The sequence below is a fragment of the Geosmithia morbida genome (genome assembly GCF_012550715.1).
Source record: "Geosmithia morbida isolate 1262 chromosome Unknown scaffold_5, whole genome shotgun sequence".
Lineage (NCBI taxonomy): Eukaryota > Fungi > Ascomycota > Sordariomycetes > Hypocreales > Bionectriaceae > Geosmithia > Geosmithia morbida.
In genome coordinates this window covers 1,186,616-1,203,411 of record NW_023336192.1, presented here as the reverse complement: position 1 = coordinate 1,203,411, position 16,796 = coordinate 1,186,616, and the positions used below count along the sequence as shown (strand labels likewise).

The 16,796-nt window shown below is 57.9% G+C and overlaps 4 protein-coding genes across 4 annotated transcripts; 1 reads left to right on the top strand and 3 right to left on the bottom strand.

The window, feature by feature from the left end:
- Positions 1–944: 944 nt before the first annotated feature.
- On the bottom strand, positions 945–3,631 carry GMORB2_6359 (uncharacterized protein; the record flags this gene model as incomplete). Its single annotated transcript, XM_035468329.1, has 3 exons — positions 945–996; positions 1,293–2,936; positions 3,015–3,631. 3 exons carry the CDS (start codon positions 3,629–3,631, stop codon positions 945–947), a joined length of 2,313 nt encoding a protein of 770 aa, XP_035322310.1.
- Positions 3,632–5,391: 1,760 nt separating this feature from the next.
- GMORB2_6358 (peptidyl-prolyl cis-trans isomerase SDCCAG10) lies at positions 5,392–7,113 on the bottom strand (the record flags this gene model as incomplete). The annotated part of the gene is made up of 1 exon (XM_035468328.1): positions 5,392–7,113. One exon carries the CDS (start codon positions 7,111–7,113, stop codon positions 5,392–5,394), a length of 1,722 nt encoding a protein of 573 aa, XP_035322309.1.
- Positions 7,114–7,657: 544 nt separating this feature from the next.
- Positions 7,658–9,349, bottom strand: GMORB2_6357 (aldehyde dehydrogenase (NAD+); the record flags this gene model as incomplete). The annotated part of the gene is made up of 4 exons (XM_035468327.1): positions 7,658–7,790; positions 7,858–8,753; positions 8,823–9,222; positions 9,288–9,349. The coding sequence occupies 4 exons, from the start codon at positions 9,347–9,349 to the stop codon at positions 7,658–7,660; spliced, it is 1,491 nt and encodes a 496-aa protein (XP_035322308.1).
- A 4,275-nt stretch (positions 9,350–13,624) lies between these two features.
- Positions 13,625–16,297, top strand: GMORB2_6356 (RAB6A-GEF complex partner protein 2; the record flags this gene model as incomplete). The annotated part of the gene is made up of 2 exons (XM_035468326.1): positions 13,625–13,770; positions 14,221–16,297. 2 exons carry the CDS (start codon positions 13,625–13,627, stop codon positions 16,295–16,297), a joined length of 2,223 nt encoding a protein of 740 aa, XP_035322307.1.
- Between the last annotated feature and the right edge of the window lie 499 nt (positions 16,298–16,796).

The window sequence follows — 16,796 nt, the reverse complement described above, 5'->3', positions numbered from 1 at the left end:
TTCCGTGAGGGGCAAAGGAATACATCGTGTCACACATAATACAGTATTACTGTTCTTTGTTCTCTTCCCGTTTCCTATCTCCTCTCTTGTTTCTTTTTTTTTTTTTTTTTTTTTGGGGGGGGGGGGTTTCTTACACAGCGAGTGCTCCTTTTCTCATCAGAGTTAGAAACAGGACATGTCGTAGCAAACGAACTATCCGTTTCACAGAACTTCTCTACTCTCTTGACAAAGGGAATTACACATGAGGTGAAGGAAAAAGGAAAAAAGGAAAAAATAAAAATAAAAAAGAGGGAGGTTGTGTCTTTGTTATAAGAGAGAGTAAGCTGTATATTACATAGTGTTCGATTCATGTCCCATTTCTGTTCTGTCTGTAACGTGTATTGTCTGTAATATTTGTATATTCTTTTCCCCTCTCTTGTGTAAAGCTGTTATTCTCGAAACAAAACAAGATAAATAGATAAATAAAGACAAGAAAAAACAGTAATCCTCGCCGTCCCAAGACGCTAATCATGCCCACTCTTGGAGGAAGGGGGGGAGAGAGAAAGAATGAAGAAGAGAAGGGGAGGGGGGGAGGATCCCAAGATTCAAACTCATTAAAGTACTAATATTTGCTTTGATCTTCTCTTATTTCCCGTATCAAACAACAGAGAAGGAGCAGGAGCAGGAGAGGAGAAGAAGAAGAAGAAGAGGGAAAAGAGAGGTGATCCCATTCTGATGAAGAATAGGGAAGATGGTTTTTTTTTAGGATTTTTTTAACAAAAATTGAGGAGGTGGGTTTGAGGAAAGTGAATAAAAATGCAAAGCAATCACCGGAGAGTAGCGGTAGCTCAAGATGAAAAGAAAAGAAGAAGAAAAAAGAGAAGGGAAAAAAAAAGAGACAAGAGCAGGGGGTAGAGTACATTCATCGCATCCTTCTCCTCTTACTAGTCACATCATCCTCATCCCTAACCACCTCCTCCGTCATGACGGAGCTGGGCGTATTCCCGTTCGGCGAAACTGCGGGTTCCATCTTGACGGGCGATGCGGAGGCGCCGGTATCGGGGTCGGATCCGGCGCCGATGGCGGTGCCGAAGTCGAAGTCGTCGCCCGCACCGCCGCCCAGGCCGCCGTCGTCGAGAAAGGCCGTGCTGTCAAAGTACTGGTCTAGATCGACGTTTTGCGGATCAAAGTAGCTGCTGATGCTGTTGCTGCCGTTGTTATTGTTGCCGTTACCGCTGTTGCCGTTGTTATTGTGGTCCAGGGATGGCGACGAAGGATGGATGACGTCGTCGAGGAGCGGGATGCGTCCCGACGGGCTGAGCGGTCCCAGCATGCCGGACAGCTCGTTGATCCTGGCGTCCTGCTGCGCCTGCAGCTCCTGGAGGCGATCCAGCTCCGACTGGTTGGTGCTGATCTGGTTGATCGAGAGCGGCTGCATGGCCGGGGAGTGCAGTATCGGGGAGAGGGAGGGCGGTGCCGGCTGCGTCGGTACCCCCGGGGACGGTGCCGCCCCCGACGGCCGTGGCGTCGGTGCGGCTGACGATCTGGGCGTGGCCGAGCCGGCCTGGCGGCTGCCGCGGGACGACGGCTGCTGACGGCTCATCAGGTTGGCCAGCTGGTCGCGCTGGTCGCTGTTGAGGTTGGGCGGCGTGTTGGCCACGAAGTCGGCCGCGTCGCCGAGGTCCATGCCGCCCAGCGAGTTGGCGCTGTTGTGGTTGTTGATGATGCGCATCATCTGCTCCTGCGGGTTGTTCTCCAGCTCGTGCTGCAGCGTCGGCGGCGTCTCGCCCGAGTTCGTCGGTCCGTCCACCAGCTCCGTAACCTGGCCGGTCTCCTGAAATCGGGGATAGCCTCCGCCTGCCGCCGCGCCTGCCGCGCCTGCCGCCGCCGAGCTGCGTCTGTTGACGCCGAGGCCGGACGACGCCGATCTCGTCGACGACGCCCCGTTGGGTATCGGCGGCAGCAGCCCGCGAGCCCTCTGGTGGTGCGGGGTCGTCGAGAGGGTCGCGGTCGAGTCCGGGCTGTTCTGGAAGTAGTCGCCCAGGTCCACCACCGTGCCCTGCTGCGCGTTGCCGTTGGCAGCCGCCGCCTGCTGGCTGGCCAGGATGCTGGAGAAGATGTCCCCCGCGCTCTGGCTGCTGCCCTGCTCCTCGAGCGACTTGCGGAACAGGTTGGCGAGGAAGTGCAGGATGGCGTTGATGGAGTTCTGGTGCCGGTCGTGCTGGTTCTGGAACAGGAGCGCCTGGTTGTACAGGTCGCGGTTGTTCTGCTGCAGGTGCGAGATGGTGCGCGATATCACCTTCTGCTGCTCCCGCACCTGCTTCAGCTCCTCGCGGATCATGGATATCTCCTTGCGCTGCAGGCCGCCGTCCCCTCCCAGCCCTCCGGCTCCTCCCGCCGCGGCCCCTCCGACCCCTCCGGCTCCGACTCCGATCCCTCCGGCTCCCGCTCCTGCGCCCGACGTGGCCACCACCGTTGCCGGCAGAGCCTTGGGTGCGTGCTGGACGCCGCCCGGCGCCTGCACGTGGTGTCCGTGGCCGAGGCCGTGGCCGAGGCCGTGGCCGTGACCGTCGTCGTGCAGCCCGCCGCCGAGGCCGAGCTCTTCGTCGCTGTCGGGCTCCTCGCTCTTATGCGTCTTCTTGTTGGCGCCCTTGCCGCCGCTCTTGGGCTTGTTGATGAGCCAGAGCAGGTTGGGGTGGCCGCGACGGAAGTAAGGGTTCGAGTACTCGCTAGGGCTCTTGTTCTTGCGCTCGCTGGCCCGCATCGAGTTGTCCGACAGCCCGACGCGCTTGTGGAAGCCGTACATGTTGAGCTGCCGCACAAACGAGGCGTAGTTGTTGTGCTTGAAGAGTTCGGGGATGAGCGTCTTGGCGAACTCGTCCTCGTCTAGGACGACGAAGGAGTCGCCCTTATTCGACCAGCGGATCAGGTCTTCGTTTTTGCCCTCCTCGAGGAAGCTGTTGCGCGGGTTCGGTCAGCCATCGCGCCTACCGCTGTCGAGCCGGATCCGTCAGGATGACGACGGCAGTACGTACCTGCTGAGTTTCTGGACAAACGGGGGGATCTGCTTCCTCTTGGCCAAGGCCTCTCTCTTGGCCTTCTGAGCCCGCTCCTCCATATCCTCAATGTTCTCCTCACCGGGGTTACCGGTCCCGTCGTGGTTCAGCGGGACCAGAGATGAAGACGACGATGTCGTCGTCGTCGTCGTCGCCGCCGCCGCCGCCGCCGCCGCTGCTGCTGCCGCTGCTGCCGAGCCCGCTCCGTCGTCGGCGCCGCCTCCCATAAAGCTGGCCCAGCTGGGATCGAAGCTGACCTGAGAGGGGTCCGGCATGAAGCCCTGGTTGACGGGCCGTCGGGCGAGCGAGCTGGAGGGGTTCGCGGCGGTGCTCAGACCCTGGGGGAACTGGCGCTGACTCTGGATGAGGTCGTACGAGTTGGCGGGCGGCTGGGCCACGCCGGCGGGTCCGGCGGCGGAAGTGCCGTCGACGAAGCCGGCCATGGGATCGGCAGCGCCGTTCCACCGGACCATCTGGTCGGCGGCGGCAGGCGCGTACGCCGGCGGCTGCGGCTGCTGCTGCTGCTGCTGGTTCTGTCTGGGGACCATCGGTGTCGCGCCTGGAGCTGCCCGCTTCCGAGGGTTCGAGCTGGACATTTGGTGACGTGGCGCGCGGTGCGGGAACGGGAGGAGGGTTGGGACCTCTGCTCTGCAGAGCCCTTGTACAGCTTCCCCCCGGGCACACAAGAGAGCGAGGAAAAGAAGAGCGCTTCGGAAGGGTATGGGCCGGTTATCCGACTGGTCCGCGGGAGAGAGGGTTGGACGCCTAAGGTCTTCCCTCGAAGTATGGCGCAATGGAGGATAACGCGCGACGTAGGAGGGGTTTCAGTTTCCGATGCGGTCGCTTGATAATGGGGGGGGGGGGTTATATTATTCTATCGATTGAAGTAGAAGTGGGTTTTTTGTCCTTCTCTTGTCTTTTTTCTTTTTCTTTTCTTTTCGTGTCGGGTCGTGATAATTCAATGTCTGTTGTAAAAAAAAAAAAATCAAAAAAACTAGAGTGCGGAGGAAGAGGAGGGGGGAGTTGGATGGGAAAGCTCTGTGGTGATCTCGATATCGCAGCCAAGCCTGCCGAAAAAAAGAAAAAAAAAAGATTAAAAAAAAAAGATAAATTAGAGGAGGGAGAGGGAGAGAAAAAAAACGGGTGACCGATACCCAGCCAAATGCTCGATCTAGCCGACGTTAGTCACTAAACGTGTCTTTTCCTTCACTCTACAGCACACACCGCTTACCAGGTTGACGATTCAGATAGAAAGGAAAATACTCGCCATGGAGTTGGGGGAGATTTGCCATAACGGTCGTCAATTGGAGTTGATTCGTTTGATGGTGCTCTTGTTCGCTGTCATTGTGTGAATCTGAATCTCTCCAAGTAATAAGATGTTTTATCTCGCGTACTGATTACTAGTACAGCAAGCAATACGGAGTACGAGGTAGCAGTACATGGTACTGTAGTAGCACATGTAGTAGAGCAGTACATATGGTAGGTAGCATCACATACAGCAGTACTCGCAGCAGTACTTACAGCGGTACTTACGGCATCAGTACATATACTCCGCCGTAACTGTAGCTGCTACGGAGGCTACGGTCCGGGGTGGGGAGAGACCTTAGAACCTCTTAGAGAGAGGGAGGGAGAGAGGGAGGGAGAGGGAGGGAGGGGGAGGGAGAGGGAGAGAGGGGTAGAGAACTCGGGCAAGTGCACATTTGTTGTCGTCGTTGTTGTCGTCGTTGTTGGTGGTGGGGATCTTTGCCCATGCGACTGACCTACTCTAGAAGTGCTAAGATACCGGGGGGGGGGGGGTTGGGTTGAGAAGAAAAGCGCTGCTAACCGCCCCCTGGCCTCCCAAGCCTGGTCTTGATAGCATCAGATCAAGACAGAGATGAGATGCCGGGTAGAGGGTGTCTGAGGGAGGAGAATGGGGGGGGGACGGATAGAATGGCAGCCGCCGTCAGATGGTTGTGTGAGACAAGAGAGCATCCATCAAAACTGCCGATTCCAGACTCCCATGTTGGAGATATCGATTTCTGCCTCTCGTATTCTTATTGATATCATGCATCTCTACCACTCCTAGAGTCGTGCTATTACGTACTCCGTTACCGGTAATTATTCCCCTGCACAGATTCCCCATCAACGTCATTCAGTGCCGAAACACCCTTTTTTTTCTTCTTCTTTGGCCAGCTAGTAATACAGTATTGATAATAATACGGTCCCACACCTACAGGTTACGGGAACATCGTTGAAGCATGTGTGCACGTATGACATGTCGTCGTCTGTCCCGCATATTTCCGCTCCTGCTTCCAGATCTACACCCGATTACACGATATATTATTATACGCTGGCCAACCCTCCCTCCCGCATCCTACTTGGCTCCCCTCCCTGCCAGAGACGACGCCTGCGCCAGCTTCGCATTCCGAGCTTGGTCCCTCTTCTGATCCCACTGCCTGCTGCTGCTGCTGCCGCCGCCGCCGCCCCTCCTCTCCGCCGCCCTCTTGCTCTCCTTGAACGACCTCGCCTTTTCCCTGGGATCGATCACCACCAGCTCCTCCTCGGCCTTCTTCCTGTTGCTCAGGTCCTTGCCGAGTCTGTCCGCCGCAAACGAGAGGGAGTGCGACATCCAGCCCATGTCGTCGTCCTCCTCCTCCTCCTCCTCTTCCCGCGCACCATTCTCATCCCACGCCGTGCAGCTCTGACAGTTGGCGATGAAGTGCAGGTCGCACAGGTCTGCTTCGCCTGCATCCGCGCCCCCGTCATGATCCTTGCCGTGATCCTGCTGCTGCTGCTGCTTCTTCTTCTTCTTCTTCTCTGGTGGTGTCGTCGTCGTGGCTGCAGTGCTGTTGCCGAGCTTGGACTTGAACGCGTCCAGCATCCGTAGCACCTCGGGATCCTCGCGCGCCGCGGTGCCGGGCCGTCTCTTCCGTGCGCCGCGCACGGAGTTCTCGGGGATCATGGAATCGAGCGTAGACTTCTTCCTCTTCTCCGGTCGGACGGCTGCCTCCGTGTGCACCGTCCGTCGTAGCGAGGCCTTGATGGCCGCCATCTCCTCGTTGGCCCTTTCCAGAGCCGTCTTTTGCCGTTCGGGTTCTGGTGATGGTGATGGTGACGCTGTAGGCGAGCATCTCTTGCCGGTCTCCTCCTCCTCCTTCTTCTGCCGCTGCTGCACCTCCTCCACCTCCTTCTCCTGTGTCTCCTTTGGCGGCGTCTCCCTTGGCGGTCTCTCCTTTGGCGGTACCCGCGTCTCCTTCTTCGACTTCGGCTTTGGCTGTTTCGGCACCGGCCCTTCCTCCTCCTCCTCCTCCTCCTCCTCTTCCGCAATGATCCTCGTGTCAAACTTAGCCTTCTTCGGCACCGGCACCTCTTCTTCTTCTCCACCCTCCTCATCCCCGAAACTGAGCAGCTGCTTGCCACCCTTTCTCTTCTTCCTCTTCTCCGGCTTCTTCTTCTGCGCCGTCGACGGCACAGCTACCCTCTCCCTCTTCTTCATATCGTCAAACGGATTGACCAGGATCTCTACCCGGTCAATCTTGACGGGGTACATCGGTCTATCCGTCCCCTCCACCACCTCCGACTCCCCAATCTTGGCCAGGTTGTAGATGGTCTCGCCCGCCACGCGTCCGAACAGGGTGTTCTTCCCGTTCAGCTCCTCCGCCTTGTCCAGCGTGAAGAAGAACTGGCTCCCGTTGCTGTCGGCCCTCCCGTCGTTGGCCATGCCCAGCAGCCCCCTCCGGTTGAACTTGAGTCGCGAGTGGAACTCGTCGCGGAAGTTGACCCCGTGCTCGCCCGCGTTTCGCCCCCTCCTCATCTCCATCGGCCACGGGTCCAGGTCGCCCGACAGCGCCCCGCCGTCGTAGATGGACTCTCCGCCGTTCCCCGTGCCCGTCGGGTCGCCACCCTGCACGATAAATCCCGACACCAGCCGGTGGAACACGGTCCCATCGTAGTACCCGTCCAGCGCGAGCTGCAGGAAGTTGCGGCACGTCAGGGGCGTCTGCTTAGCGAACAGCTCGACCGAGATCTCGCCCAGCGTCGTGTGCAGGATGGCCGACGCCGTCGGCTGTGGCTCGAGGTTGTAGATTGCCGACATGGCTGCCGTCGCTGCGGTCCTGCTGCAGGAACGGTGGGTGGTGGCGGCGGCGGCGGCGGCAAGCGCGTCTTCGTTGACGCCAAGTTCGCGTATGTGTGTCGGAACGTACACTGGTAAGTGGTGGTGGTTTGTCAGTTCGTCACGAACGGAGGAATGAGGTTGATGACGATGCAGGTTGGGAGATGTCAGCCTTTTTTTTGTCTACGATTTCTTGGCGGCGCGCCTCTCAAAAATGGCCATTATCGATAAGGATCATGAGCATCACATGATTCTCTCCGCGCAGCGGCTGACGTATGTTACGTACATCATCTGCTCACTTCTTGTAACATCATCCCTTTTAATGTTGTGCAAAAAGGTTTGACTTTTTTTTAAAAAAAAAATAATTCTGTTTATTTTCCATATATCTGGATCGTAGATAAAAAAAAAGACAAGTACATATTCACATAATAGCACATTCGCTAGACCCCCACGGCCGCTACGTGGTTAATTTCGAAATCATGACCAAGAGTTCCTTCCAACACGCGTACCCTTCCCCGGCTGCTTTTTAGAACAAAGGTCCGCCCAGGCGGATACCAACCGACTTGTTGTGAGTGTAGCTGGCCAGGGCGGCCTCGCCCAGCTCGCGGCCGATACCGCTCTCCTTGTAGCCGCCAAAGGGAACCTCGGCGGTGAGCATGCTGGAGGGGAGGGAATGTCAGCGAGTCTGGCCTGAAAGGTAAGAAGGAGTGGGGTTGGTGAGCATACTTGTAGCAGTTGACCCAGACGGTACCGGCCTTGAGGGCCCTGGAGACGCGGATGGAGGTGTTGAGGTCGGTGGTGTGGACGGCAGCGGCGAGACCGTAGGTGGTGTCGTTGCCCAGCCTGATGGCCTCCTCCTCGGTCTTGAACTTGGTGATGGCGCAGACGGGACCGAAGATCTCCTCCTGCATTATGGTCATGTCGTTGGTGACGTTGCTGAAGATGGTAGGCTTGATGAAGTAGCCGACGTTGCCGTGACGCTCGCCACCGACCTCGACCTTGGCGCCCTCCTTCTTGCCCGTCTCGATGTAGCCCATGATGCGGTCGTACTGAAGCTGGCTGACCTGGGGGCCCTGGAAGGTCTCTTCGTTGAAGGGGTCTCCCACCTTGTTCTGCTGGCTGCGCTTCTTGAAAGCTTCGAGGAACTTGTCGTAGATGCCCTCCTGTACGAAGATGCGGGTACCGGCGCAGCAGCACTGGCCGTGGTTGTAGAAGATACCAAAGTTGACCCACGAGATGGCCTGCTCAATGTCGGCGTCGTTGAAGACGATGTTGGGCGACTTTCCGCCGAGCTCGAGGGTGACCTTCTTGAGGTTAGACTCGGCAGCGGCCTTCAGGATGGTGCGGCCGACGACAGTGGAGCCGGTAAAGGCGATCTTGTCGACGTCCATGTGGTACGACAGGGCCGAGCCGGCGACGCGGCCGAATCCCGAGACGACGTTGAAGACGCCGGGGGGGAAGCCGGCCTCCTTGACCAGGTTGGCAAAGACGAGGGCAGACAGGGGGGTCTGCTCGGCAGGCTTCATGACGATGGTGTTTCCGGTGGCCAGGGCGGGGCCAATCTTCCACGAAAGCATCAGGATGGGGAAGTTCCAGGGGATGATCTGAGCGCAGACGCCAATCTACACGGGTGAGAATCCGGTTAGTCACGGAGTTCAGTCTGACGAGAGAGCAGGGGATGGGAAGCGTACGGGCTCGTAGCGGGTGTAGTGGAACATGTCCGGAGCAACATCGATAGTCTTGCCCTGGATCTTGTCGGCCCAGCCGGCGTAGTAGCGGATACACTTGATGACGGCACTGACGTCGCCCCTGGCCATGGTGATGGACTTGCCATTGTCGAGCGACTCGACAGCGGCGAGGAGGTCGGCGTTCTTCTCGACCAGGTCCGCCAGCTTCAACATGAGGACGGCGCGGCCGTGGGGAGGGACCTGGCTCCATTCGCCCTCAAAGGCCTTGCGGGCGGCCTTGACGGCAATGTCGATATCCTTCTCGGTACCCTCGCATACGGAGGTGATGACCTCCTCCGTGGCGGGGTTGATGACCTCGAACTTCTTCTTGTCAACACCCTCGACCCATTCGTTGTTGATGAACCTGGACGCCGAGTCAGTAACAGAGGTACGTGAGTATCATGTCTCTGAGGGAGGACGCCGACTCACAGGCCGATGGGCTGCTTGTACGTCCCGGTGATGGGCGTGTGGAGGTCGACTGTGAGGCTCATGATGGCTTTGTGTGTGTGTTGTGTGTGTGTGTGTGTGTGTGTGTGTGGTGTGTTGGGGTGTAGGGAGGGTGGTGTAGGAAGGGAGGTATCTCTGAGAATGTGTGGATGAAAGAGATGTCTGATGTGTAAGTAGTGAAGATGAAGAAGTGAAGATGAAGAAAAGATGAGGAGAGGAAGAAGAAAAACAGTCGATGACAAGGAGGGATGTCAGGCCTCTAAGTACATGGCGCTCAGAGAGAAAAGGGAGAGAGGGAAAGACGTAAACAGGTGGAGAGCGGGAAACGGTGCCTTGGCTTGGCTTGGCTTGGCTAGTCGGAGTTACGGGACCGCAATGGACGGAGCCATGGAAGACGGAGAAGGACTCAAGGAAGCCAGCCAGCAGCTCACATGAGGGCGTCACTGACACGCAGGCAAGACTTCCCTGCTGGTCAGTCTCGGACTGGTACGTCTCGTACCCGTACAGGTTGGTGGGGTGGGAAGAGGGTCCTTGGGTCTCCTCTGACGTCGGTTCCGACCCCTGTTACGCTGTAGCCCAAGGTGACTGTCGGCCATGGATGGTAACGACGACGGCGAAGATACGGCGGAAGGATACATGTAGCGAGCTCGTTGCTACTCGCAAGGAGTGCAGCTGCTAGCGGTAATACTCGCAGCACTCGGGGATCTCGAGGTACGCTGCCTGGTGGTACATCATTTTACTCCATCCCCCAATATACCCCGCTCTGGAGCAACTAGATGTGGCGCTTTTCGCCCCTCAATGTGGAGGACCCAGATTATTCCAAATTAACGGCGAGCGGTGATTGGTTTCGGGTGCATGCAATCTGTGCTTCCATCCAGCATGGACTCTTTTTGACCTCGACGCTACTGGTAACGGTATAACACGCACGTGCAGCGATGAATGCATGCACCACCAGTGCTGTACTGCAGTATTACGGTACTGCCGCTACTGCTGGTGATGGTGGTGATACTACTAGTAGTGGCATTGCCAGAGCAATCGACCTACAGATTCTTCCATTCTGCCGCGAACCTCGCTCCCGGACATGACATGTAGCGGTGCTCAACTCTGGGTGCGGGGAAGCAGTATACTCATACTATTACGTTGCATCGCACTGCCTAAACTTGCTAACGGATATGCTGAACGCTCTACAGATTAGCCTGCCCTTGATCCACGTAGGCCTGTACGACCTCTTCAGGCCTGTATCACGGCAGATGACAGTCCAGGCCTGCGGATATCATATTGCGGCGTACCAGGGCAGGTATGGATAATTGCGCTACGAGAGGCTCCTGCCTCTTGGCGGGGTAAAGTCTCCTCCCCATCCATACATCCCTGACAGGTTCCTACTTTCATCTTCCGCCCCCCCCCCAATACTCTCACCAACCAGCCCGGCGCGAAAGGCGTGCGGCCGTGGACAGACCCCAAAGTTCCTCCTCTCCCCAGCTGCCCCATCAAGGTTCCAGAGCCATGATGACCTCCCAGAAGCGCCCCAGGTCCCGCACCGCTGGTGAATGATGACATGTTCCGCAACGGGACAGGGTATAGACCCATACAAGGTCGATTGCGGCTCCGAGGCACTGTGGGGATGGAGGAGGGGCGGCCATGACTTTAAAATTCTCACTATTAACTGGCATATGGAGAGATAGTGCCGTATACATCTCCCCCGCCCTTTTTTTCTGGTGTCTCCTCCGCAGGAGCGGGCCAATGACGCCAACCATCCCTCCCTCCACGACGCTAGTGCACATTACGCCCCAGAGAGTTCTTGGGGGAGACGGATCAGAAAAAGGAGGGTGGGAAGGATGTTGCCCCAGTCTCGTGGACACAATACCGCCGACCGGGGCTGCGGATGCGCCAACACTACGGACTACGGGTCAGGCGGGTGGGGGGAGGAAACGAAAGGGAAGAGACTCAGAGAGCGAGAGAAGGAGACTGGAGGGCGGGGTCTGGCTCATGGAGTAGGATTCGTAATACGGAAGATTACAGACAACCACACAGAGAGGTATGGGGAAAAAGTCAAAAATAACGGCACATGATGCTTCACCTGAGTCGCTCCCCAATCTATCATCTCGTAGGGGTACGGGATTACGGAGCTCGGATCCCTGCTGGTTGTGGCATCCGCATTACTCCACGGGGTACTATTCTCTGTTGTTAGCAGATGCTCCTCTATTGATGATTCTGATATCTCTTTCGTTTTCCCAACATGGTATCTGGTCATCACCTCTACTCCTCCAACCTGCCCCAGCTTTTCTCCTGGCACAGTGCGCTTTCGGCGTAAAGGATAGCGAAACAAGTGTGTGTAACGCGGCTCCGCAAATCGATACAATCCTACCAATCATACGAGCGAGCTCTTTCCTTTGTCATGCAGAGTAGCAGTTGCGCTGTATTGTCAGCGCTATAATAATAGATATACAGATTAGTGTTGCTAGAAATGATCATCCTTATTCAATCCACGACTCCACGACAAAGACCATCCAGAGCTACTGTCGCAGCCCCCCCCCCCCCTTTTTTATTTTTCCTTTTCTGAACCGCAGGCGGGGCTGTCTCCTTTGATGCGAAACTGCGCCTCCTTGGGTCGTTTTACTCCTGTTGAACATGCAACCGATCTACATGTACGGAGCTGTACATGTATCATCAGGTACTGACCAGGGAAACGAGCTGCATCGCAATTAAAGCCACCTACGCAGCTGCCCTCGGTGGGTTGAAGAGGATCAACAACGCCGAGAACAGCACCGCACAGAACGCACAGCACGTGATAGGCTCGATTTCTTACAGTCGATTATTAATAATAACTCGGAACCATCTTGTTCAACTGCTCTCCTCCGAATCTCTCTTTGAGCCTCTGTTGAGCCTCTGTTGAGCCTCCAGTCAGGCGTTACAGTGTAAGGCTCAGTGTCAGCATGTCGTCGAGCTGCATGGTACCAAGGTTGTATTGTACGTCTACTCGTAACTAGACGACTTGACGGTGACTCTCGATACGCACCCAAACTACTCTATTCGTACGACCAGTAATACTTGCTCTACCCGTGCCATGCATCTTCGTCTCATCTTCTTACAGATACAGCCTCGTTTCTTGGCCGGTGCCATCCCAAGCAAGCCTTGGTATCACCTCAGGGCGTCCCTACGTGCAACGTGCATGACCCGCCCACTCAGGAACATATCTCTATAGATAGTGGGAGCGGGACTTTTCATGTGTCAGAACGACGTATATGCCATCGTCAATCCGTACAGATCAATCTGTACCCTGTGCCGTAATACGCAATCGGTACATTCAGGATCCTTCCCCTCTACGTCACGGTTAGCTCTCCCACGCATGAGACTTCCCGCTGTTACCAGAACACAAAGCCCCGAGTCATGGCCGTTCAGATGCGCCTTTGCCGATGTGAAGAACATCCAACCCAAGCTCGACCTCGCTATTGTTGCTAGCATTAACAATACTAACGCTCCGCACCGCACCTTGTTGTACACGATGCGTCTCATCGTCCGTCCTTATGCGAGGTAGACTGTACGGTGAGATGGCGCTGTCAAGGTTCTGCCTTTGGGGCTCCTTGGCCCCTTGATGGCCCTAGGCATATGAGTGTATGCTGCGGTATTGTAGTGCTGGTATTGCCGCTTTTGAAAAGCTTTGCAGTCCAGAAATATTACTGTTGCACCGCTGGCGACATGCCGTCATCGCCCCATCCGACACCACCACCACCACCACATCGCAGTAGCCATAACAGAGCGGCTCTGCTGCAGGACAGGAACGGGGTGCTATCTGCTGATCGTTACAGAAAACCCTCTGGAACGAACATCATCGCTATCCGGTCAGTAATATGATACTCTCTTGATACTCTACAGAGCGTAGGGGACGCGGGTAGGTCTCTGCACCCCGCGGGGCATATACATGCGCCCAAGGAATGGCCGAGGGCTGCAGGGTAAGGGATTCTGTGCAAGGTCGACAGACGGGATCCTTGTTCCAGTGCGATGCAGGTGTCCGTCTTCGCTGTAATTTAGGGGAACGGTGAGCTGCTCCTACAGTAAGCAGTGCCACCAATGACCATCGGCGCCTCCTTTCCCGCTCCGATTAGATGATGTGGGCTCATCAAGCTCATCTCTCCCCCATCACGACCTCCACGACATCAGCACATCTACCCACGCCGGCTGTGCCTGCGCCCATAGTCAACAATATCGGGAGACGCAGCTGGAGATGAGGCACCCTCTTTCCAGCTCTGCGTGCCGCTTCCTCCACGCCATCCGACGACGCTGAAAGGTGCCTCACCTCGCTGACATCGCCCTACTACGCAATGGCCCCGTCCGAGGATCCTAGCAACCTCCGCGTCTTTGTCCACTGGCACGACCAGACCATCTTCGCCGGCGAGGAAGTCAAGTGCACCATCACCTTTAAAAATGTCGCCTCAGATTCGGATCGCAGCCAGAAGCCGCCGCCGTCGTTGGCCCGCCTCGCGTCTTCGGCCCTGAGCCCACGCGCCACCAAGGCTAACCAGCAGCAAGCTCAGCCTCCTTCCTCGACTGCAAACACTAGACGTGGTCACCACAGGTCCGCCCTGTCGGCCAGCCTACCACCGGGATCTCGTGGCCGCTCAGCGTCGATACATTGGCCCGCCGGAGGTGGCCGTTCCGACAGCCGTCCTGGCGGCCACGCCCACAAGCGCTCCGTGTCCATCGTGTCCATCGGCTCGGCCGCCGCGGTCGAGGACCAGACCCTGCGGAACGAGCGTCCCAGTCAATCCTCCTCTTCCCCCAGAAGCGCACCGCAGAGGCCCGGTCGCGGGCATGCTCGCGCCAGCAGTTTACAGATACTGCCGCACCGACAGTCCCCGTCATCCCCCGCAGCCAGGACGCCGGCTGGGCCTCCTTCGGCCTCGTTCCCGCCCAACAGCTTCGACAGGCTACGCAACGGACTCGGCAGTCCGAACCCATCTGCTGCCCTCGATCTATCCCGCAAATCCTCCCGCTCATCTCCCAGGCCGATGCCAGAGTTCCGGTTCCCGGCCGCCTCGCCGACGTCCTCGGAAGCAGCACCACCCGCAAACCCCAGCAAAACGCCCGACCAGGGCCTCCTGAGTCCCACGGGCGCGGCAGATCAGAACGGCGGCGGCCTCCCGACGCGCAATTCGAGAACCCAGGGATCTCCCAAGGCGGAGAAGCCCCAGCCCGCGGCTAGGATACTGGCCAGCAACACCATGACCGAGGCCACGCCCCGTAGCAGTGGTGAGTTCTACGCCGTGAGCAACCACTCGTCGGAAACGTTGGCATCCGAGTACATCAGCCACCCGCACTCTTCAAAGCCGTTGTCGCATCTGCGGCGGCAGTCGAGCCTTGCCCCGCAGAAGCCACACTCCCCCGAGATGCTCATGATGGGGTACGTCCAGATCCAGGGCTCCTTCACCCTGGACGGGTCGCTTGTCGACCTGACGCCCTTTGAGCTGGTCAAGAAGAAGGCCGTCGTGGGCGGGCGCGGCGGCGGGGTCGTCGGGCTCGAACCCAGCCGGCAGCGTGAGAGTGGCCTGTTCAGAGGCCTGGGCTGGAGCAACATCAGCAACTCGCTGGGCGACCTGCTTGGCGGTAACGAGCTCAGCACAATCAGGGAGATGCGCGGGGTGGCCAACTCCAAGGCCGTCCCCTTGCTCAGCACGTCGCAGTCGATCCTCTTTGTCGACCTGCGCTTGGCTCCCGGGGAGAGCCGCTCGTTCGAGTACACGACCAGGCTGCCGAGGGGACTGCCGCCGAGTCACAAGGGTAAGGCCATGAAGATCTCGTACAGCCTCGTCATCGGGACGCAAAAGGCCGGGGGCCCCAAGGAGCAGCAGGTGCGGTCTGTCGAGGCCCCCTTCCGCGTCCTAGGCGGCGTCAACAGCTCGGGCGAGATCCTCGGCCACGACCTGATGCAACCTTACATCCTCCTCCGGGACGAGGCCAAGATCAAGACTCTCGGCGGCGTCAACGGCGGTAGCGGCGGCAGCAACAGCCTGGGCGTCCCCAGACCACCGTTCACACACAAGAGCAAGGCTCTGTCCAGGGCGCCGGCGACGATGAACGACTTCCTCACATACGTGGACGAGCTAGTGACTGGGCCCCGGGACGAGAACAGTGGGCAGCTCCTGTCCCCCTCCGGACCTGGCAGCCTGTCGCGGCGCGGGTCCGGTTTCGGCCCGGAGGACGGTGTGGGCGGGACGACGTCGAGCAGTGACGCCATCCACTTCGCCATCATGCGGAGCAACATGACTGGCGAAGGCCAGCAGAGCCCCAACCGATTCGAGATCTCGCGCAACGGGCAGCGCGTGGGCGTCGTCATGCTCACGCGCCCTTCGTACCGCCTGGGCGAGACGATCACCATGGCCATTGACCTTACGGGGGCGGACATGGCCTGCTACGCCGTGCACACCACGCTCGAGACGTGCGAGCGCGTGGACCCCTCGCTGGCCGTCCGGTCAGAGTCGAGCATCCAGCGTGTCACGCGCAAAGTATACGTCACGTCGTCGGACACCACACTGTACTCGCGCCGCGTGGTCTTCACGCCTACGATCCCTATATCTGCCACGCCAGAGTTTGTCACGAGCGGGATAAGTCTAGAGTGGAAGATTCGGGTTGAGTTTGTCATTGCGGCGCTCACACCCCAACAGCAGCAGCAGCAGCAGCAGCAGCAGCAGCGGCGGCGGCGGCGGCAGCAGCAACGGCAGCGGGGCGAGGAAGAAGAAGAAGAAGAAGAAGACGACGACGACGACGACGATGATTATATAAATGGTGTAGATGGTGGGCGGGGTCAGCCCGCCTCACATCCTCTCCTGGAGCAGATCTCCCAGGACGAGAGGGGTGGACTGGTGCTCGCTGCGGCGGAGAACCTGGCGTGCGAGAGCTTTGATGTCATGGTCCCGCTGAGGGTCTATGGTGCTGTGGGATCCGGGTTGGAGAGACTAGAGCGGGATGAGGCGTCGGAGGAGGGGCTGGTGGTGTAATGAGAAGCGTACATGTATATACAGCAGCAGTAGATTGCGTTGGAACCACGAGTATTGTTGGTATCATAGGAGGTAGACCAATACGAGCAGCAGTTGAAATGAAAGAGCTCATGCACATAGGACGGCTAAAGCGTCACGTGCGAGCAGGTATCGTGAGCATCAACGGGCATGCACGATATCATGTTCTACGAGTACGATCGTCTACATGAATCATAGCTTCTGCCTAAGCCTTGCACCAGAACGTATCCCTCTGCTCCCAGACCGAGATAAGCAGCACAGGCGCGTTGAACAGAAGACTGACAGGCTGATGGTGCGGCCACCGTCCATAGGACCGCCAGGGGGGGGGAGGACTGTTCGTTGCCACCACGCCGCCGGTGCGGGGCTCTCGGGAGGACAGGCTCCTGCGTTTCCGGGTGTGGTTCTAGTGGATATCGTCTTGTCCCGCTTCGTATGTGTATGTATGTGTGTCTCTGGATCTTTTGTCTGCGTGTGATCATCT